Raw genomic sequence first — 24,533 nt, forward strand, 5'->3', positions numbered from 1 at the left:
TATATATAATATGTATAAGCCTTCAAGAACATGCATGTCCATGACCCAAAAACGAAAAGAAAATAATGCACTCTATTCGTTCGAAAAACTTCCACAATGTTTTGCTGTTCCTTTTCGAAAATTGAAACGATTAGACAGGTCGCAGTTATTTACCCCGTTGTTGGCAAGTTTCCGAAAGTGATAGAAAAAGATGTCATCGGATATAATTCATTACTCCTGAAAAAGGCTTTTACTTTTATCACTTTCTTTTTTTGCAGTATTTTAAAATCAAACAAGTAAGGAAGGGCTAAGTTCGGGTGTCACCGAACATTTTATACTCTCGCATGATAAAGTGATAATCGAGATTTCGTTATCCGTCATTTACAAATTTTTCAAATACCGTATTTGTGTAAAGTTTTATTCCGCTACCATCATTGGTTCCTAATGTTTATACTCGTATTATACAGAGAAGGCATCAGATGGAATTCAAAATAGCGTTATATTGGAAGAAGGCGTGGTTGTGAACCGATTTCACCTATATTTTGTACATGTCATCAGGGTGTTGAATACCGAATTTCATTGAAGTCGGTCTAGTAGTTCCTGAGATATAGTTTTTGGTCCATAAGTAGGCGAGGCCACGCCCATTTTCAATTTTTAAAAATAGCCTGGGTGCAGCTTCCTTCTGCAATTTCTTTGTTTCTGACGTTTTTTGTTAGTCGGTTAACGCACTTTTAGTGATTTCCAACATAACCTTTGTCTGGGAGTTGGGCGTGGTTATTATCCGATTTCTTCCATTTTTGAACTGTATATGGAAATGCCTGAAGGAAACGACTCTATAGAGTTTGGTTGACATAGCTACAGTAGTTTCCGAGATATGTACAAAAAACTTAGTAGGGGGCGGGGCCACGCCCACTTTTCCAAAAAAATTACGTCCACCAATGCCCCTCCCTAATGCGATCCTTTGTGCCAAATTTCATTTTAATATCTTCATTTATGGCTTAGTTATGACACTTTATAGGTTTTCGGCTTATGCCATTTTGTGGGCGTGGCAGTGGGCCGATTTTGCCCATCTTCGAATTTAACCTTCTTATAGAGCCAAGAAATACGTGTACCAAGTTTCATCATGATATCTCAATTTTTACTCAAGTTACAGCTTGCACGGACGGACGGACGGACGGACAGACAGACATCCGGATTTCAACCCAGACATTTACTCGTCACCCTGATCACTTTGGTATATATAACCCTATATCTGAATCTTTTAGTTTTAGCACTTACAAACAACCGTTATGTGAACAAAACTATAATACTCTCCTTAGCAACTTTGTTGCGAGAGTATAAAAACGTGTTCTTCTACATCTACTTTGCTTTCTTTTCTTATTATTTTCAATAAAATTGTCCAATATCCATTTTCCAATATTTCGTTAACTATTATAGACGTTAAAATTTCTATAATTCTAAGGAACAGAGCACAGCCATAGTGATGCCCTATTGCGCCAAGTTAAAATAATTGTATTTCTACGGAAACTTTCCGACTCCGAACTTCCGAATTTCTTGTTTAAGTTACTAATATTGGAGAGTACCCACCCAGTCTATTAAAAGTCATTAACTTTTAATAGGGCATTTTGCATTGACCCAACTAGGTTGGCTATTGTTTCTGGACTTATGTATAGCTTCCCATTATTTAAGCGCTGCCTTTTTTTTCTCTAAGTATAGTGTTAAATTGGGTTGAGCTCAGATTATTTCGGGGGTGTATGAATTTGTTTTGGAATATTATACAGAAACCACCGTTTTTCCTGATGCGTGCATAGGGTCGTTGTCTTGCTGGAAGATAAATCGTTCAGCAGCTTGCCTAATCTTCATTTTACATTTGTTTTTAAAATATCAAAATAATCATATTTGTTTCTCCTCGATTCTATAAACTGAAAAGTTCCAACGATCGGATTTGCTACACATCATTAACACCTCCACCACCATGCTTTACGATATTTTGCTTATTCAGTGCGGTTCCACTTTCCCCCAAACTTACTCTCATCTGAAAAGATAATGCTTTTCCAATTTCTGGAAGCTTGTTTGAGTACTCTTTTGCAAAGGCCATCCTCTTAAGTCGATTTACTCTCCATATGAAGGGCTTTCTACATGCCACTCTGCCGTGAAATCCGGCACTTTTCATATACAAATGTCCCTGTCCAGAAAGTATCGGGAATTCTTCATTTCCCCCTCTCATCTCCCGCTTATATGGAAGACAGTTAAATTTTTTTCCTAGATTGGTACAGCTGTCCTTAATTATGATGCCAAAAATTAGTGCGATCTGTCGTGTGTGTTTACAGCAGCAGTTTATGTCAGTCGACCTCAGTAGTGTTTGTCTAATTTTACAAAATTTTTTAACGTTTTTTAGTTAAATTTTGGTCTAACACTCAACAAATATCATTGAGCAAGCACCCTATTGGACTTGGACTCATAAGACTTTGTTTGACTGTAAATGTTTCTTACTCTCTGGACTGAGGAGCACTGTCTCCCCACAATTTTTGTGATTTTTCGATAACTTTTGTCATTTTTCCACAAATAAACAATTATTTTTCTTTCGCTAATATCTATTTCTTTTGTTAAGTGATCGAATTGTCTTCAAAAGACCATAAGTGAAAAGAAATTAATGAACTTGAATATATATTTTTTTGGTAAATACTTAAATACAGTGCGTGAACGCAGAGTTCCTCTCTGTCACTTTGCGATCTTTTGTAAATTACATCTTCTCGACTAAACCTTCTTGTTTGTACAATACTGGGAATTTTATGCGGTTTCACGGAACACGGTAGGAAGTCCATCATCGAAAATGATAAATTATGTGTTATGCAAAATATCAATAGCGTGACTACGTACCAAATTTGTCCATTTACCCTTTCCTTCTTTGAATTGACAAAGGTTAACACATGTGCTGTTGGTTATTTTTAGCTTCAAATACTTGAATGTGGTTCTTTGAGCACTAAAACTTTCACCTTTCTTTTTCTTGAACAAACATTTTCATTCACTGCCTAGAAATTTACGCTTTGAAGAACATTTATTAATTGTAAAAAAAACTAATCCATAAAGCCTTTTTTTCCTTTAATGACTATTAAGGTGAATATTAGCGCACAAATATAAAAATGTTGTCACTTTTCATGCTTATTTCCCAGTTTCAATTATCACCAGTATAAATATCAATCAAAGTATGCAACTACAAATTTTTGTCTGAACGTACAAAATGGCAACGCTTCCTGTAATTCCATTATATTTTAAATGAACTATTTTTGGATTTTGCTGAATAATATTCCGCATTGACTTTGGAAGCGATATTTAAAATAAATAAGTGAAGTGACAATTCATATGTATGTATGTATATAGAAGTTTTCGTAAGTGAGCCATTCACTTGGCAGTGGCCAGAAACATTTTTTTTACAAATGTGCTTGAGCCATTCTCAGAACTTCCGATCTTAGACCAATTATCCACTTAGTAGCCAAAAAACATCCATTTTAATGCGTGCTAAGGTGACAAAACGAAACATTCCCTCCACAGGGTTGTGCGCTGGGTTTGTGACCCGCCACGTAAAAAACATTACCAGTGAAAAGAAGAAAACACCCACGGATGAGAGCCCTCCTTTTGGTGACCTCTGCAAATATGCTAAGGATTACATTTACCACAGTGGCCATACAAAGGAGCGTAAATTCGGTGTGGGATTCGTGATGGGACACAGACTCCGTCGCCGTGGTCTGGCATTCGCCCCGTTGAATGAACGTCTAGCCACAATAGCCACTATCCGCATCAAAGCGAAGGCGGAAAAGAAGGACGATGTGACCGCTCATCTTCTATGAGCGGTTAGAGCGCATCTATGAGATCTGTCCCGTCACGTTGACAAAATCGTGCTTGGCAACTTTAACGCCAGTGTGGGCAAAGAAGGTATTTTTGGCACAACGGTCGGTAAATCCAGCCTCCGTGATGAAACATCTCCAAATGGGTTGAGGCTGATCGACTCCGGGAAGAACCTCTCCGAGCCGTTCGATATCAAACGAGGTTTCAGACAAGGCTACTCCCTATCGTGCGATTTCTTCAATCTACTGTTGGAGAAAATAATTCAAACTGAAGAACTGAATTGATATTTATACCATTGGCTTTAACAACCGCGCGGTTAGTTCTGATTTGTCTAGATTGGATAAGGAAGCGAAGCAAATGGACAAGACGAAATATCACCTGCCACGTCACTATTGACAGTCATAACTTCGAAGGCGTAGATAATTTTGTCTGTTTTGAAACCAACCAACAAATATGCCTGCCTGGAAACCAACGCAGAACACCTCTTGCGAACAGACAGGTGCTACTTCGGCATAGATAAATTGATCCGAAACTAGTTTCTTACTCTCTCGCTTGTTCGCCAGGAGCAAACCCTGATCTTTTTTCTGAGCTGGCAACAAAACACAATCAGGGTCCCGTCAATCAGCAGTTAGTGAAAAAGGCGCGATGCCAGAAGAATAGCGCTAAAACGAACTGCTACAATTAGTGCGTTGTTGAAATTCTGGAAAACTAGATGTCGGTAATTTGTTAAATTATTTACATATATGTACATATATATATGGGTGATAATCTTTTTTTGGTATACCCGAGCACAGAAAATTAATATGGTTAACGCGTTATTTGCATATCTCAGTGCTAGTGTCGAAAATTCAAAATACCCTATAAAGGTAATTTATATAAATGTCCATCAATATTTTTCAGCAGTGGCAGTCGATTTAGCCAAATGTTATAAAAAATGCGAGTTTTGACAGCTTTGTCTGTCTGTATATATACGAACTAGTTACCTCAGTTTTTAGATCGGAAGAGCACACGTTTTGAAATTTTGTAAGCATCATTTTCTCTTCGCCAGAAGCTGCTCAATTTGTCCGGAACTGCCGATATCGGACCACTATAACATAGCTGCCACCTACAAACTGAACGATCGGAATCAAATGCTTGTATGGAAAACTTTCACATTTGACAAGATATATTCACGCAATTTGGTATATATTATTTCCTAAAGCAACAATGTAATCGTCAATCAGCAGTTAGTGAAAAGAGGCGCGATGCCAGATAGCATATAGCGCTAAAACGAACTGCTACATATTAGTTACGTATGTTGAAATTCTGGAAAACTGTGATGTCGGTAATTTGTTAGCTTCAGTGCAGCCGAAGTTAATGGTTTTTCTTGTTTTGGTATACCCGAGCACAAAAAATTAATATGGTTAACGCGTTATTTGCACATCTCAGTGCTAGTGTCGAAAATTCAAAATAACCAAAAATAATTTATAAAATGTCCATCTAATATTTGTCAGCAGTGGCATCATTGGCAAATGTTATAAAAAATGCGAGTTTTGACAGCTTTCTCTCGTATCAATTTATCTATGACTTCGGACTGAGCGGGGAATTGAGTCAATTGAAGTCCTCTCTCGATGAACAAAGACCAAATTCTACAAGTCGCTCATTATTCCCGTCCTGCTATATGGTGCATGGACGATGACAACATGTGATAAGTCAACGTTACGAGTTTTCGAAGGAAAAGTTCTGCGGAAGATTTATGTACGAGTTACAGTCAGCTCCTTGAGTATTCGACGCAGTACCCGCCGGGGGAATCAGAGAAAGAGAAAAACCTCCACTCTGTTGGAAGGATAAGGTGAAGAAAGACCAGGCTGCACTTGCAGTTTCGAGAAATCTTTCTGTCAAATCCTGTTGCCGAGTCGATGCATGGAATAAATATTGCGACTTCGAAGTTAGCTTCAATTGATGAAGTTTGCAGATTACCACGGTTTTTCTGTCAAGAAATAATTCCTTGGGTGTTGAAAAGCTCTTTGGCATACTGCGTTATGGATCGAAAATTTTCTCCTAAAAATCATCTGCAATATTTTTCGAATTTGCTGAAGTAAGATTGCTTATGACTTTTCCTCAGTTTTGCACTGAATTTGTTTGACTTTATTTTATAAACAAAAGGTACATTTGTATAAGCAAATAATTTTTTGTTTAATATGGTTAATTAAAAAAAGTGCACTAGGCCGGCTGGTTTTATATAATGCAAAACTTTTCTTGGTATACTCAAATATATACATAAGTACTTTCATTTCCGATCGTTGAACGTTTGAAAATTCATAACTCCATATTTTCAAATTGTGTCGAGATGCATCGATACGACTTACACGACATATCTTTGAATGTAAATTCTGTATGGGATGGTCCATTTAGTATATTGTAACTAAAGTTACTCTTGGCTGGAGTTTTATAAAGAGATTAAATAAATGTAATGTATTAAATAATTTGGGCCGAAATCCCGGTGGTACTGCAATACCGGGCCAACCCGTGATGGAGGTGGAGCAAGCTCCTAAACACTCCGTCGATTTCCAAAAATCAGTTTAACATTTGTTGTCCTCCGATGGAGGATCTATCAGATGTTAAGCTGATAAGAACAGATACTACACTTTGATCTTAGCCATAAGGCCGAGAAGCGATAACTAAACCAAGTCAATGGCCAACTATTTGTTCAAAACTGCATATAAAACGGATGAGAATTTCTGCAGCAGGATAACGACAAAAAGGACGAAAAATGAACATACACAGAACAGACATGTATACGCACAAATATACATACATAGGTATGTACAGAGCATGCCTATGAAAAAGGTGGAGGATATTGCAGGTAAGAAGGAATACACAGCTGAAAATCACATTGACTAGTTTTATTGTTGTAATTTGAAGCCAAAATGTAGTCTCGTGTTGCAGTCCCAGGCGAGTCAAATAATAGCAAAGAGAAAATTTTACTTACTGCGTGTATTTTTGTAGGTTCGCTCGACCAAGTCATCGAAAGGATTCGCCATGAAGCCGTGATGATAGATGGTATTCCACGTTTCTACGTCGCGTATGTTGACGCCCGCGTTGTGTAAAATGTTTTGTATGGTCTCTGCGACCGGATGGTAGGGACTATGTGGACCGTCCAGGTACAAAAAGGAGACCTGTGTACAAAGTTTAGATGAAAGAAGAAGGTCATTAGAGCGAAACTTCAAAAAGGTTGATAAACTCCACCCACCTGCGTCCAGTTAAAAGCTAATAATAGCGATACCACGGATTTGGAGATTTGTGTGTCGGGTGGACGCGTACGTGCAAAGGTGGGAAAGTCCTGTTTGTTGGAAGTGTCGCGATGTATGCAGTACTGAAATATTATAATTACTTAATTTTCTAAAATATTGCTTATGGTCAGTTGTCTTGGCTTACGTAGGAAATCATTGGCAAATTGAAAGCGGCCGCCATGCGTCCCTCATGTACACACGTCTCTTGCGGTCCAATATAGCCAGCTACTTGTCGTGTCCACAGCGAGGCCGTTTGCCGTATGCTCGCCACTTCATCACCATATGTTTCCGCCACAATGAATTCCAATGAGTGACCGAGCTGCTTTAGTTTGCCGGCATTCACCTGTGAGACGGCGAGCGTAATTGCGCCTGAGATGGTAATGCCTGGTGGGTGAAAATTAGACATTTGAGTTATTGAAAAGAATATTTTTTCTTATACATATGTATATACATAGTATGAACTATTAAAAGAAATATATTTTTATGGATTTAGAGATCGGTCCCATTTTTACATATATTTTGAGAATTTGTTCGCCGAACTTCCATGGAAATGCCATACAACATAACCTTTTTGGACTTTTTCTTGCTATCCGAACTTACCCGTACTTCCTAGATAGTTTCAAGTACTCAATTGAGAATAAAGTATTTTTTAGGAAAAAGTTCTTGAAGCACTGATCTTTCAAAACTTTTCAAATAGTTCAGATACTATTATAATTTTTCAAGACTTTGGACTATGGCTAAAATTAAGTTTCAAGAAGTAGTTGTGGCGTAGACTTGGTAAAACATTATTCACTTCACTTTGAGGTTTCTTTTAAAAACACAGAATCAAAACATTTTGAGTTGAACTTTCAGTTAAACAATTGTTTACCTTGAGCACTCTGTATACGGCTTTAAGTCAATTCAATTCTAACCTTTTAAGTGATTATATATAAAGATATAAATATGTATGTATATCCGCCATGATAGTCTTGATAAATGGAATAAACCGTCTTTTCACACTGTCTACTCAATAAGTCACGCAAAAATTAATCCTGTTTCGGAGTTTCGGAATTCTGGTTAAACTTGAATCATAATCCGAATCTATTTAACGGCGTGTGATATCTTCGAATAGAGTATATTATTTTAAAGGTCTGCAATGGCTTTCTTGAGGACATTTAGTTCAATTGAGTTACGAATGTTCTCCCACTCACCTGGTCGCTGATAATCCAAATTTCCCGGACTTCGTTGTGAACCGGTTAAATAACCCAAAGTGAATACCTCTGCTGCTGCTTGGCCGATACAGTTACGTTTGATATTTGTATTTGTTGGTAATGGCAAGATGTTCAAATGAAAATCACCAATTAATAGTAAAAGGATAATTACAAATAATGATCGCGATAACGATAACGATAGTAAATGCGTCGCTGACGTGCAGGGGAATGTCTTCATTACGTGACAACAACAATTGTGTTAATTTTCGACTATCCAAAATTGCTGCGTTGACAGTATTTCATAAAATATAATATAATTTATACTTTCAGGTGTGGTGAGTATATATTTAAGTGTGGTGAGCTTAAAATGCTGCCACTAACTTTTCAAGCCTTAAGTAATTCTCTCACTTTAAGGGCCTTTATAATTTAAGTAAATTTGGCACGACATAGACGATTTGTTGGCAGTGTTGTTTGCTTGCTGAGCGATAAAGAATCTTCCGCTGCAACAAATTCAGCATTTCGATACTTTCTTATAATAATTTACTTAGTTTCATTAAATTTCTCTTAATTTTAAGTACTTTCCCAATGCAATCCACAAGATCCAAGTTTATCTCTTCTTCGCTTCATCATTTTTTGCACTTAATGCTGTTGTTTCCTCCACTTTATTTTGTTGTTTGTCATCATTTTCATTTTCCTTTTACGTTCACTATTCTACCTTATTTTAATAATATTTGGCCAGCCGCCTCCCCCAGCCGGTGGCGTCTGGTAAGTAGTGAATGTTCTTTTTGCTTTGTGCGCTTTCTAGAGACATTTTGTTTATTCGCTTTCCTAATATTTTATTAATTTCACGCTATCCTTTTAGCTTCGCTGTGACGCTGTGACGCTGGGATAAATGCATATGTGACCATCTTGAGTGAGTGATTTGCTTTGTGGTCTTGGCTCTTTATGTTAGCCTCTAATACTCCTACTTAATGTCCATTTACTGCTTCTCTTCGAACATATTCGTAAATTCCCGAAACAATATGTTTGTAGGTGTGTATGTAGCGTCGCTTACAATTACTCAATTTCCTTTCAGACGCCCCACTCTTATCTTTACTACATCATTTATTTGGCTTTCATTTGTTTTGGTGTCGGTGTTAGCTCATTTCACTTTTAGGACCTTCGAATGTCTGTATGTATGTGTATATACACTCATACAAAGCCATTAAGTTTAGCTAAAAATAAAGAATAATAAGTTCAGTTAGCCATTAAAAGCATTCAGTAGCTTTAAGAGGTCATAAATGAATATATGTATGTATATATGTACTTATGTATATATACAATTGTAGTAAATTTACCTATTTTATGTACTGAAAGATATGTCATCACAAGTACCAAATTTTATCTACCTCAATTCATCTTTAAATCACTTTGAAGAGTTGACCAACTGCATTTAATGTAACATCTAGTTTATATAGTACTTCGATCTATTGGCGAAAGCGAGGAAACCCTAACAATATTAAATCATTTTTATTTTTCCATCTCCATTTTATCACCCATAACTTGTATATAGCGCAAATTTATGATCGGAGAGTTTACGCTTTATTGGATGTTCATTGAGTGGATCAAGATAGCGGAATTAGCGTAAATAAAATATGCCAAAGTAGAAAAAACAGAATAGTTGGGTTCACTTTTATAATAGAAACTAGAGTTTCAGTGGCATTTCTTCGAATTGCAAAGCTTTTAATAAATTGTTTTAACCCTCATCGAGACCAACGCTTCTGGCCAGGCATATTTTGTTTTTAAATGTTATTTAAACATATTTAGAGTGTAGCAAACGACTTGCGCTTCCAGGTATTTTATTGTCTATAGAATTCAGAAAAAAAAATTCAAGGATATCGTATCGAAAAGGACGAAAAGAGGATATTATAATATTACACCTTAGTCGAGACCAATGGTGCTTGGCATATTTCGCGCCAGTTCTCATCTTGTTTTTTATTATTCTGTTCGCTTCGGTTATAATAATGAGTGATGAAGTGGAATATGTGTATAATTCCCGATTACGTTCTAGAAACATGAGTGTAGATTTTTATGATCGCTTAACATCAGCATTGGTAAATGACATTCAAAATGAAAATAATGATGTTGTGCGTGAAGAAGTGGATCCATTCGAAAGCGATGACGATGTAGAGATGTCGAAATGAAATCGAAATCGAGCCGAATGAAATATTAGATAGCGACGAAGAGGAAGTAATCGATGGTGTAGAAGAAGAAGAGCGTGAAACTCCAGCTGCTACTGAAACTTCTTACTGCGGTAAAGGTGGGACAGAATGGAAAAAAGCCTAATGAAGCAATTTGTACTCGTGTACACAATATTATGCGCTTTAGGCCTGGACCGAAGCAACAAAACTCTGCTCTTGAGGTATTCAAATAGTTTTTTACTACCAATATTTCATTCATTATCATCAGTCAAACAAATCGTTTTGGAAGAGACCAATTTGCAAAATGGAATGCAGAAAATCTAACCTCAAAACCTAAAGTTTGGGTGGATTTTACTAGCACCGAACTTGATGCATTTATTGGCATTCTTATTGCTTCTGGTGCAACGCACAATAATATGCAGTTTACACCACTTTTGTTGCAAACAGATGCTCTTCCCATCTTTCGAGCGGCGATGCCACTCAAACGATTCAAGCTATTGACGCGATATATCCGTTTCGATGATGGCCGCACACGTTCATTCCGACCACAATCTGATAAGGCTGCCGCAATTCGCGATATATGGAATTTTTTAAATGAAAACCTCGCCAGAAACTATGAGCCGCATGAAAATGTAACGATTGATGAGCAATTGTTTCCGTACCGTGGCAAGACAAAGTTTACGCAATTCATGCCATCAAAACCAGCCAAATGCGGTGTGAAAATCTGGTGGGCATGTGACTCACAAACAAAATACCCATTGCAAGGTATATTGTACACGGGAAAAAAGGATGGCGAAGAGCGTGAAGTGAACCAAGGAGAAAATGTATTGCTCAAACTTGTGAAACGGTACGAAAACACCGGCAGAACAATAGTAGCTGACAACTTTTTCACAACACTGACAGGAGCCAAACGATTGGCTACCATTGGACTTGCTTTCGTCGGTACTATTCGCGCCAATAAGATTTGATATGTTCCGAAAAAGAACGAGCAGTCAATTTGATTTCAACCCTTCACTACACAAAGGATTGTGAAGGTGAAGCCAAAAAACCGGAAGCAATTTTATTTTATAATTCAAGAAAGGCCGGCGTTGACTGCATGGATCAGATGGTTACCCATTACACTACAAAACGGCCAACGAAACGATGGACATTTGCCTTTTTTTGCAACTTGTTGGATGTGATGGGATTGGCTGCTTTCGTAGTTTGCAAAGAAATCGACCATCTAGATAAAAAGAATGCACGACGCACTTCTCTTTACAATTTATCGAGAACATTGTCAACGCCCAATATCGAAAATCGTATGAACAATCCCAATGTCATCAAACATCTATCTTGTCGTTTGGCTTTTGGGTCCTTTTTCGGTCGTTCACTCAACATCCCATCACGATTAGTAGCTTCAACATCAGAAGGTGCTGACACACTCAAAGGAAGGAGAGATTACAGACTTTGTTTACATACATATACATATTTAATTTTTTCATTACAGCCAATGTCGGCTCATTATATCTGTCCACAAATAAGTGAAAAAGCTCTATACTGTTCAATTTCTATAACCAAAATTTCCGGAACGACTGATATTTGAAGGATGTACCATTGACCGTCGATCTAGACCCACAGATTTTACTCCATGTGACTTGACCGTCGCAAGCCCGTAGACCGAATCAGCTGATACCAGCTATCTTATGAGGGCTCCATTTAAATGAACACCCATCACTACTTACATATACATACATATATAATAATATAATTCATCAGAATGACGAGACGATTTGAACTGTCTGACTGTCCGTCCGTGCAAGCTGCAACTTGAGTAAAAATTAAGATATCTTGATGAAACTTGGTACACATGTTCCTTGGAAAAAAGTGAGGAGTTTATAGATGGGCGTAATTGAACCACTGCTACGCCCACAAAACGCCATTTAACGAATATTTATAAAGTACCATGACTAAGCCGAAAATTAAGATACAAAGCTGTTGCTCTTGCGACAGCTCGAAATAGATGGAATCGGTTAATAACCACGCGATAAATCAATAATGATACGAGAGGAGTCGGTGTCAAAATTGTACAATTGAAACTTGATTCCGATCGTTCAATCAGTATGCCAGCTAAGTATATTCTATAGTGATCCCATATCGGTGGTTCAGACAAATGAGTTGCTACTTGGTGAGAGAAGGATGTGGGCAATATCTGAAACTCTAAGGGTCTAGTTCGCGTATATATAGACTGACGGGCAGCCGGGAGTTATATATACATTTCTTTTATAAGGTCTACTATGTATCATTCCGGGTGTTACAGACATCGTGGCAAGCATAAAATACTCGGTTAATGCATAAATATACGCCCTAACTACAAATAAAACGTTCCCACTTGTGGGATGGTTTCCAAAGTAAAGTGAACCATTTTGAAGTTTACACCACCTATATTTATATCCCCGCAAAATCCAATTTATTGCATTCAGCATATTGAAACAGAACAGGCCACTACAAGCTTGAGAGCCATTTGAATCGCTACAAAAAGTATTTACACCCAGCATTACGAGCGGATCCGTGTCTTGCAGCTTATTTGCATGAGATAGCGAGCAGTGTCATCATTTACTTTAATGTCCGTCCACTTTGACTCTATTTACTTTCACTTAAGTTCTTGAATTAACAACAAAGGATGCAATATCCCACGGCAGGATGTAATATGAGCTGCATTCCTTACGTCCCACCCACTTCGCTGCCATTCACAGCAGACGTTTGTTGTGCGCCGCTCTTAAGACCTATTGTTGTTGGATGCTGAACGCATATGTTGTTGTTATTGTTTTTGTTGCTGCTGTTTCCTGCTATACATGCCGAGCATAATTTAATTTCACATATTTTATGCTGTCCGTATAAATTGTTGTTACTGTTGGTGGTGCAGTGGGGAATGGAGTGAGAGGATGTTGCGGGAGGTACAGCACTATTCAGCATAAAAAGCGGTATATGTATGTATATGAAGAGAGGGCATTTGAATGAGAGTGATTGCGGGTTCAATGATTCGATTGAACTGTACTCAACACCGAGTGCAATTAATACTTCAAGAGACATTCGGTTGATTATTTAAGAAATGCGTTGCCAAAACTTAAAAAAAAAAAATTGGTAGTTATTATAAGAAAGCTCATATCCTAAAACTTTCGACAAGCGTCATGATTTCTGATTTGAGATATTTCATAAAAAAATATTTAAATTCTTCGCGTTTTTAATCACCATATACATTTCCAACCTTACCAATTACCTATTATAGTGCGACCATACCAAGCCTTCCAGGAGATTTTAGGTTAAGTGCTTTATTGAACTTTTATTTCTCTTAAGCTTAAATGTTATATTGATATATTCCGAAGATTCTGTTTAACTACAAGGATTGTGTATGTCATACCAGCGCTAGACTCAAGATAGCTCTTAAACACTCTAAATCCAACCCTATTTTAAATAGAGTATATGTACATCCATGCGATTTTTGAAAGCTCTTCTTTTTCAGAGAGGTTGTTATTGGATTGTTTTCTATATTGCTTTGCCAATGTTTGCTGGAAACAAAGGGAGCCGACGAATACATTTTTGCATATTAAGCTTAAGTTCGTTTTGTAAATTTTATTTTTTCCTATAAAATCGAGTATTTGAAAAATGTTCTATGGATCTTTCTGAACAACTTTGCTCAAGAGACTAGTGGTATAAAACCGGTTTCGAGCCAGCGATTTTTAAGGCGAAATTTAAAAAATCTATGGGAGATATGTGATATAGTTGGCTATACTGGCCGATTCCGACAAATTATCTATAGATTATCAAAATGACTCTGGGGATGTTCGCGCAAGCAAATAACTGAGGCAATATTGCAACCCTGCTGTTTTTTTGCAGATACTCAGCTGATACTTGAACAAATATTTTGCGCGGTGTGCAGGTGCATTGAAGAAGTGAAGTTTAAGAAGTCTTAAAACTGAATTTTGAATCAATTTAACAGTGGTGTATAATTATCTTAAATACAAAAAAGCAAGGAAACAAAGTTTTTGCGTAAAAAAGTGGCTTATGACCGAAATTTTAAAGAAGAGGGCAATAGTAAAATCGCAAAACTTCTTTAAAACAAATTCGATTTTATCCTCCAGATATACATTTATCACATTTTCAATGTCTCGTGAAACACAATTAATGATAATAATTAGTTATAAACAAAAATAAAGAACGATTTCGTTTGCCTAATTTTTTTCCATCATAAATTTTGTTGATGCCGATTTTGTCACTTTTGCGCGCAAGAAATGTCAAAATTTGAGTTGCTCGAACGTTTGACATTTGCAAAAGTCGCTACATTTTTGCGTCGAACATGATGCTTTGCAATATTGCCGCAGTGATTGAGACTCGAACATCCCCTCTATGTATTAAATCTCATTCAGATATCTCGAAAACTGGCGGGAAAATTTTATGAATCCTAAAAGCTTCGCCTTAAAAGTCGGTGGATTGAAACCGGTTTTAGACCCATATTCTTTTGGGCAAAGTTGCATAGAACAATAAGTAGAACATTTCCCGCATATGCGATTTTTCCGTTTTGTTGGCTCCAGTAAATCGGCCTGATTATTGAACTACTGGAAAGCTTATCAAAAACTTACTTTCCTCCAACAAAAATCCATCCTCCAGCATAAATCAATATTTCATAAATATTTTCTTTATCGATGCAAAGTCATAGATTTATTGAATTTTTGGTGTTTTTATGCAGAAAACTAATAAAACTTGGCATTTCAAATGTACAACAAAAGCAGCTGTGCCCAGTTTGTGTCTCTGGCTGTGCCCGTTTTATGGCATTTGAAAATATTCAAATAAGACATGAGCGGAATATTCGAAGCTAACAAAAAACTATCGCAACGTCCACACCTGCTTTTTGCATAGTGTTTCTTTATTTTCCACTTTTTTGCTGGAACTGGCAGTTGGTGCTAACTTTATGGCAAATAAATAGTAATAAAAAACTGGCATGGAAGATTGTGATTCAATAAATATGTGGGTGAATGTCTATCAAGAATATTGATATATTGACATGTAGCATATGTGTGCGAAAGAAATAAACAATTTAATTAAATATCTTCCATATTGCAAATTACGGATATTATGTGCTCAGTTTGAGGGCTAAAACTTTAAATATAACCTAATTTTTGGGTATTGTGCCCTTTTATAGGTATCAAATGCCTACAGTCAATAATACTAATTTTCTTTATAATATTCAATATAGAACAAACCTGCACTGTTTCTCGATATAAATAATCACTATGTTATGATTGTTCCCATTGCTTTAAATATTTGCTATTTATTCAATAATTTGGGCCGAATTCCCGGTGGCACTGCAATACCGGGCCAACCCGTGATGGAGGTGGAGCAAGCCCCTAAAACACTCCGTCGATTTCCAAAAATCAGTTTAACATTTGTTGTCCTCCGATGGAGGATCTATCAGATGTTAAGCTGATAAGAACAGATACTACACTTTGATCTTAGCCATAAGGCCGAGAAGCGATAACTAAATAATTGCAATGGTAAACTATTTCTGGGAAAATGCATCTAAAGTGTATGAGAATTGATAGATATAAACGAAGGTCAAAGAAATGGTCAGTGACAGTTCAGGTATGCAACCTCTTCCGCACATCGAAGGATGAAACGAAAAGGTCGCTTAACCTCAAGCAGGTAAAGCGCCTTTACGACTTGTTGTTGCTTTCATGTGCATTTTAACTGCATTGAATAATGATTCGGGAACGTATGTTGCATTTTTATATTTCTGCTAGAAAGTTTTGCTCGCTTATCCATTTATTTTAAATTAAAGTCATGAAAAGAACTGAGTTTTGACTGCACTTATTTTCATTATTTGCAGCGTTGTTTTGTTTTTGGCATAAAAAATATATATGTAATTTGCTATACCTTTTCTATACTAGAGCTGCGCTAAATATTTTGGATAAGTCGTAGCTGTATATATGTATATGATTAATATGTAAATGAAATGTTTATAGTTCAGAAGGAGATTAAAGCGAGTTATTAAAATTTGGCTACTATAAGGAAGACGAAACAAAACAGAACTACCAAGTAAAACATATAAGTCGTGATGTACAGGATACCATAATCCAGGTATTATTTTTCCTTAACCCTTGATCAAAGAGTAATAAATGGTTCTGAAAAAAGTTTATTTCAAACGCCAAGAATCAAATCAAAACAATTGTCAATAAGACCGATTGATTTTTCGAGCAAAAGTTTCAAAGCTGACTCAGTGTACGAGTACTTGTACTGCACTGAATTTAAGGCAAATAATTTAATAGCTTTAGAGAAAGAAATACTATCGTAATTTAAGTGAATTTAACATGAAGTTCTTCTAACATTTTATAGTCGAGACGAGAATTATCTCAGAAAATATATACTATCACTTTAAATCATTCAAAACTTATCGGGGTTTTTTCCCTCGGGAAATAATTTACAAACAAATTATCATTGCCTGAATATATGTATATACGAGTATTACTAAGTTTTTCTCAAAGTTTTCAACACCTAGAAGGGGAGTGTCGGACAACCCGTAAACATATATGTAAGCTGATTATTAAAATATAATTAAAATTAATTTTGTAATTTTCTTTAGCATTTGAAGTTCGTTTATAACTTTCCTTACTGTAGCTTTATAACTTCATTTGAGAGCATTTTGTACTGGTTGAAAATGTCAATTTCTAACCAAGACGGAAAGAATAGTTTCAGACGCCGATAAACTTGTGCTTTCTATATTTTTTTGAATACACGTTTTGGTTAACGACACAGGTATTTGTTAGAACCCACTTTTATTGTTATTTTTCCAACTGACCCATCACCTTCTCACCTATCAAATTTACTACCGCTGCTCGGCTGCCAAGCTATGAAAATAACTTTATGACATCCTCTCTATTTTAACATTCTTCTTTTCAATTACCTTCGTCGAGGCTCTAAAAATCAAACTCATCAGCAATCACTCATCACACTTCAAAACCGGAAGCGATAGCGTGTTCAACTCCCTACCTCTCTTTGTCGGTTGCTGAGTAATGGCCATGTCTGAAGTGATTTTTCATTGCTGTCATGGCACAAATATTTTACAATGCGTATAATTTTATCACACTTCACGCACAAGCTAACGGAAAATCTGGCAGGCCAAGGAAGCAAAGTTGTGGGTGAGAAGAATAGGAGTAAATTACAGGACATTAATTCTTCTGCTCCTGATTTTTGAAAGAAAGTTCATGGCATAGGCGAGATATATGTATGTGTATTTAGGTTGTATAGTTATATGAACAAGTTCTCTGATAGAATGGCAAGGTAGCAAATGAAATCTGACAATAAGCTTTTTAGCAGCTTAACCGTAATCTAGCTACTTTGTAGTGCGGAGGTACAACTTAGAAGCAAATGCGTGTCTATGTGCATTTGAGTTGAAGAGTTTCCTGCTATTGAAGGAAGTAATATTCCAAAGCCCTTATACGACATTTGCATAGTAAATTATAAGCACTCGCATTTACTATCCATGCGGAAAGTTTAAAATAACTTAAGAAAATACTTTGTGATTCGCTAACTTTTTAATAAAATAATAATACTTTCAATGTAATAATCATTAAATTACATAAATGCCTTCTTGGCTTTCTACATTCCCACTTTTAATATACATTACTGAATATTTCGTGTCCTTGTTGTTGTAGAAATTTAGTAATTTGTTGCCTCTGTACATAAATTATGAAATTTAATAACGGTGTTAACGAGGTGTTTGCCATAAATGCTGGTGTAATTAAATGACAAGGAATTCAAAAAGTAATAGACTGCTTTTTTGGGAAAATGGGTATGAATCAGATTATGCTTGAATTTACATTAAAGGAAAGCTTGTAAGAGTCAATGAACTTTCCAAAAGATATCCACACGGGAGTGAGTTTTATCTTCTAAATTTGCAGGTTGCCATATGGATAAAAATATGAAGTGAGGAATTCTTGTACCAGATATTAAGTGAGGAATTATGTATTATACCAGCGAGTAACTTCCACTAAAAATGAAAAGATAGCGATATGTCACGTCATAAACAAAACGAACTGTCAAATTTTCATTTATAGGGTCATTAACCAATTTATTATTTCTGTCAAATTATCTAGTCAACAGACACTTTGCCTTGCTTTCTATTTCTTTTTAAGATATTTCACAGTTTGGAAATTTTATTTTAAAGCAAGAAGGCAATTCACTATCGGCTATCGTTTCTTTTGACATTAATCAGAACCTGTTGACTTGATTTTGATCGAGCAGTTTGTAAAGCAAATATAATCATAGTGGTGATACATAGGCAGTTCCGACAAATGAGCAACTTCATGAGGAGAAAAGAAGAAAAAAGAGTCAACTCAGTTCGTCGCAGTGATCATATTTAAAAATACTTTATGGGGAATCCGACGTTCTTTTCTCGGTTTTACAAACTTCTTGATATACTTGGGGTAAATTAAGTTTGTTTAGTGTATAAAAATGCAAAATTCACAAAGTGAACGGTATACTCGTATGTACTTATGTCCATGTGACATCGTGGGACTATTGTCTATAGCGATATATAATTGGGTCTCAAAACCAAATTGAAAACTTCAAATAGAATTTTACATATTCTGTTATTAAATGAAGTTCTTCCTTTAGCTCAATAGTTACATACATAAGTATACAAATTAAGTTTCTTTTACGCCTTCAACAAACCATTGTGGGGTCTTCAGTTTAAACTAAACGGCTTTACGCGCTACGTGTGCTAAATCGTATGTCGTCACTATTTTATTGCGCAGATTTGCTTTTAATTCCTCACAACACTTCGGCATAATCGCTTACAAGGTCATAAAACCCCTTTTTATTGCTTTGCAAGAAGTCAAGAGACGCGCTGCCAAAGTATTGTTGAAAACTGTAAAATTCCGTTATAAAATGTGGGAGCCTGGGAAAACACACCAAAGCCAACGCCGGCGCGAGTGAGTAAAGGATTAAACACATAGACGACGGCAAGCGACAGGCAGCAACTGAGCACCGTTACTTAGAGAACAAACAGCACGACTTCACGGCAGTAGGCTTGCAGTTAGTAATTTAAAACAGTGAATCGGCCTATTTTCATAGTTTTTGCACCCAAAATATTACTCTGTACACAATATTTAAATTTCTTTCATACATCCACAATGGAGAGCTTTTATGGATGGAAGGAAATTGCGGTACGCACGAAGTGGAGTCGTAAGGTAAACTCTATATAAAATAGATTACATTCTGATCTTTAAGTCTTTAATAGAACTAGAGTGCAAAAAAGGTGGAAAAGCCACCGTGGATCCTCGAAAAGGTGTAAGAGAATTGAGAAACTCGCTTCGGGCAGTGGCGCTGAAACTTTGAGAAAAAATGGAGGTATTTAGAAGAGATACCAGGCGGTAAGTATGTAATTATATTTTATTATATGTTCCGTTTATTTCATAATATATTTAACAGTACTATTGGAAATTCAAGTGAAAAAGTAGAGGTAAGTGAAGTGCTGGAAATAATAGATGGGTATTTAGCTAATATTCCATTGTCCGCAAACGAAAGTTCACAAGGTAAATCTTCTGATGTACGTCTTTTAACAATTTTCTAATTATTTTATAATCCATGCTCGCAGGAAGAGCACAGTGAGTTTTTGGAGTTTGGCAGGCGCATTTCAGAAACTTGCGCAGCATTCGTGGGTCAAGCACAAAAGCAGGACTTTACCGCACTTAATTTTCCTCGTTTAGCAGCGAAAATAGTAGAAGATGATCTTCCGCCAAACGTTGTTAACCATTTAGAGGCCAAAGTTTCGGTTTAAGTGTTTATTTTTATTCATGACATTTAAAGAAGCTTTGGTTTTAAAGACAAATATATTATTATATGAAAACAATTAATATTACAAAACATTATTTGAAATAAATTCTTTTGGCTTTTCACGTTACTGAAATGCTTTTGTGGATAAGCGATTAGCAATTCTTGGTTGAAAAACTTCAAGAGAAATTATTCCACCGGTTGTGTATTTCTTGGTTGCCCACTAAGTGGTCAGCAAGTTCAAGGGTGAAGTACTACCATAGTTAAAATAATTTTGTCTACCCTTATTTGGGCAAGCATGAATTGTTTATGCAATACTCTCCATCGATGGGACAATATTGCGTAAGAGTCTTCTGGGTTCACGCAAGCTTGAGACAACGCTAAGACATATATTTGTCTTTATTTGCTGGTAACTGCCGGCCAAGTTTGGGTTCAGTGAAAACGCACCTTATCCAACATTATGATGCGGAAAGCTAGTCGATGTAGCTGTGTGTGTGTCACAAAGAACGTCTAGAGTGCCGTTCAGCATTTGTTCCTAAGGGCATGCGAACAAGTATTCCACCGTCACTTTGCCTTCCTAGAGCCGTTTTCCATAACAGAATCCTAAAAGTTTTCTTGAAATTCTAGTACAAAGATGTGCTGTTCTTTGGACTTGTTATACGAATGTGCTTCGCATATCTTACTCCCAAGCAATTCGGTATGCCAGGAGGTGCTAAATATCTAGGCAACATGTAATTCATCCCACTAGCTTGCCATTTTCCATATAGGACTTTCCGAACTATAGAAACGCGAAGCTAAACAGCCCAAGAAACTGAAATTGTTAAGAGCTTAAGGAGTTACGTGGGTTTCCTCGGGTAAAAAACAGGGTTTTTTCAAAAAATTTTTTCTTATGTAAAAAATTAAATATTTTGTTGGCAATATATATTGTTAAAACCTTAACTTAGAACTTGGACGAAGAACTGAAAAGTGGATTTTTGGCAGACATTTTTATAAAAAAAAGGAAAATTTTAGCGAAAATTGCTCGATATTTTTTGTTCAAATTGTTGTAATAGAAAAAATATTCTTCTTCTAAGTCTTTAAGAATTGTACCTCAAAGACCTGTGTAAAGTTTCATGAAGATCGGTTGAGTAGTTCTCAAGAAATCTTGCCAACTGACTTCAAAAACGCAGTTTGGAGATAAACGCTTTTAAAGACGGCGCACTTAGCCTAGCTAGCTTCGAGCGCACAAGTTCTCACGGCTGTATCTCCGAAACTAAGGTGTTGTAGAATTTAATAAGACCCGTAAACTCATGTAACCTCTTAAGGAACCAGTGTAATAATTATTTTTCATTCAATTGCATTACTGTTACCGCCAAATGCGTCTCTCAACTGTCTTTCTATTGTATAATCGTTCCATTCGTTTTCCTAATATTTTCCTAATTTTCCTAATAGTGATCACAATAAATCGAAGCCAGAAACCTTCATACGAGTACGAGTAGCTTTAAAAAATGCTCTAAAACTACGTATAAAATCAGCTGCAGTCCTCAAAATGTTCATGAGGCTGGCTTCAAGCCGATATTTGAAAACAAGAAAATTTCGCTGTCGCTACGTCGCGTCATGCAGCCGTCTATGTGTTTAAAGCCTCAAGCATTAAGTGAAGCAAATATAGGTAGCTGGCAAACAGCTGGGGAAATGTTTATGAAAGTGCAAGAATGAAAAGTGAATAGTAAACAGTTAGTCGAGAGTGGTGGCGAGTAGTGACGAGTGTAGCGTGAGCACTGCGGAGTGAGCTGTGCGCGCTGCAGAGTACATTAAAAAAGTGATGATACTTGATATGCAGCGAAATTAAAGCACTGCTTCAGCTGGCTGCTACGTGCTCAGCGTTGCGCTCAGTAATTTGTTGGCATTAAAGAATAGTTTGTTTTTTCCTCAGGCATAAAATATTGCAGATATTTAAGCGCTTGCATTTGCTGCTGTCAAGTTAATCTATTTTGCGCCAACAAGTATGCTATAGAATATGAAAATTAACAATCTGTTTAACACAGGCAATTAATTGTATAAATTTGTAAATTGTCATTAATCCTCTGATAGCTTAAAGTTGGACAAGTAGTTTAAGGTCAAGACCATCCAGACAAAATCTTTAGATTATTGAATATTTTTACAAGATTAAGATCAGCAGTGTGAGGTTCTGAAGTCTTAAAAGACCTGAAGTTTTCAGTTTCATTCATTTTTAGATTAGTATTTGATTTTTTAGAATCTTGGAGATGATATATTTGTGATCTGGATATAAAATTAGCATAGTGAAGTATTTTCCTTATCAATCAACCTGGCAGTTGATGGGAATTGGCAGAGGTCATGTTTCCCTGTCACTTATCTACATTCTGTTAGGACTACCCTTACCAGCTTGCGGAGATCTCTGGCATAAATGCCTTGTCGTCTGTCCTATTTCTAAATACTTTCTTGGTGAACTTTGTATGTGTATTATTGATGGTACAAGAGCTGGAGCATTCCTCCAGCAGTAACTAATGGCATGGATGATCAGTATGAATAAGAGATTGTTCTTATTGGAAGTAATGCTAAAAATCTCATTTCTTCTGTTTATAATTGCTTCAAAACTTCAGTTTCAAATTTCTAAGAAGCATTATATTCACTGTTGTTTCTGTTTCTTCATTGCGATTCACTGCATGAACAACCCTTCAGTGAATTGTCACGCTTACTTCGTCTAAACTACTGCGTAAGTATGAATGTTGAAAGTGGATTTTCATTACTCATTCTAAAAGTAAAAACATACCCTGGCTTATTGATGTCTCCTAGTTTCCAAAACTATCATCACAATCGGATGGCGTGAGGAAAATGCGAAAATTAGGAAAGAGTGGATGGCTCTGGATTAGTAAAATAGTATTATTGTTCGGTTCAAAAGAGTTCCAGCTTTTCAGCGATTGTATGCAAAACCAAAATTGCCGCCTTTAGATTTGGAAACTGGCTCGAGCTCACTCTGAATTCAAACAGTTTTGAAAATTTGGAAATTTTTTAGTCAAATGTCTATTTTGTCTAGAAAAATTGATGGTTTTTGATACCTATGATGGTAAATTTTAAAACAGATTTTTTAAATTTAAGACTAAGTCGATTCTACTATAACCAAAGACGCCAAATAGAACCTTTCCTTCTTTCCTTCATTCATCCATTTCGTTAAGATTTTTCCAAAAAATATTCAAGAAAGCAGTTTTCGGGACTCTACCGAACTTTTGGATTTCCAAAATAGATTACAGGTCTTTGCAGTTAGAATTTTCAAAAAATATATTTTTTAATGTACATTATTTCAGAATACATACAGAAAATTTCATATCGTTCCGGTGAATATTTTCGAAGTTACATGCGAATTTGACAAGGCGTTTCAGAGTGCTTGCAAGTACAAGGTCAAACTTTAAACAAGTTTTTCTCAAAATGGTGTTTTCAAAGTCGGTGCCCAACATTACTCGAAAACGGTCAAAAATTTTTATTTTGCTTATTTCTTCAATTTATTTTAATAGATTGACATTACTTCAACGAAATTTGCTTGGTTTTTTAATTTCATAGGATCCAGTTCAAAGGTATAGTGGTAACCGCAAAACTACTTTTTTGAGAGGAGCTCCCAAAGATCTGCTGTACTTTCTTTCCAAATAAATATTTTTATTAATACTGAGTCTTAAAATACAGTTAAAGGATACCAATGTATATTTTTTGCGAAAAATTTAAAAATTTTCCTAGAAAAAATTCTAGAAATGCGCTTTTTTCGACCTTCTAACTGTTTTTAACCCCTTTAGGACTGTCCCGAATGAATTTTCGATAAACATAAATTTCAAAACCAATGCCTTCAAAAAATCACAGAATTTACATAAAACAAGAAAAAACGTTAACTTCGGCTACACCGAAGCTGGGTATATTAGTAGTATATTATTAGGTATTATATATGTATTCACAGGTGCATTTCTTTTAGTAACTATGTGTTCAGTTTGTATGGAAGCTATATGCTATAGTATTCCGATCTGAACAATTTTTTCGGAGATTACATTGTTGCCTTAGAAAATAATCTATACCAAATTTCGGTGAATATATGTACATTTTCAAATGCAAAAGTTTTCCATACAAGTACTTGATCCCGATCGTTCAGTTTGTATGGCAGCTATATGTTATAGTGATCCGATATCGGCAGTTCCGACAAATGAGCAGCTTCTTGAAGAGAAAATGACATTTGCAAAATTTCAAAACGATATCTTAAAAACTGAGGGACTAGTTCGTATATA

The 24,533-nt window shown here is 36.1% G+C and overlaps 1 protein-coding gene, 2 non-coding genes and 1 pseudogene across 4 annotated transcripts in view; 1 reads left to right on the top strand and 3 right to left on the bottom strand.

Annotated features, from left to right (window-relative positions):
* The window catches only part of LOC120777214 (speract receptor), a 70,787-nt gene extending 61,298 nt beyond the window's left edge, over nucleotides 1-9,489 (bottom strand). For both annotated transcript variants that reach the window (XM_040108391.1, XM_040108390.1), the window contains exons 1-4: nucleotides 8,288-9,489; nucleotides 7,243-7,481; nucleotides 7,058-7,180; nucleotides 6,797-6,983 (exon numbers count right to left, since the gene is read on the bottom strand). In XM_040108391.1, the coding sequence (XP_039964325.1) occupies nucleotides 6,797-6,983; nucleotides 7,058-7,180; nucleotides 7,243-7,481; nucleotides 8,288-8,525 (787 nt within the window). In that variant the 5' untranslated portion in view covers nucleotides 8,526-9,489. The remainder of the gene's footprint in view (nucleotides 1-6,796; nucleotides 6,984-7,057; nucleotides 7,181-7,242; nucleotides 7,482-8,287) is intronic.
* On the bottom strand, nucleotides 6,287-6,483 carry LOC120779234. The gene has a single exon (XR_005705627.1). It is a non-coding gene; the product is annotated as a U2 spliceosomal RNA (small nuclear RNA).
* An 852-nt stretch (nucleotides 9,490-10,341) lies between the features above and the next one.
* Nucleotides 10,342-20,278, top strand: LOC120778354 (annotated as a pseudogene).
* On the bottom strand, nucleotides 15,780-15,977 carry LOC120779216. Its single transcript, XR_005705619.1, has one exon. It is a non-coding gene; the product is annotated as a U2 spliceosomal RNA (small nuclear RNA).
* Nucleotides 20,279-24,533: the final 4,255 nt, after the last annotated feature.

Source organism: Bactrocera tryoni, chromosome 5 (assembly GCF_016617805.1).
Source record: "Bactrocera tryoni isolate S06 chromosome 5, CSIRO_BtryS06_freeze2, whole genome shotgun sequence".
Taxonomy (NCBI): Eukaryota; Metazoa; Arthropoda; class Insecta; order Diptera; family Tephritidae; genus Bactrocera; species Bactrocera tryoni.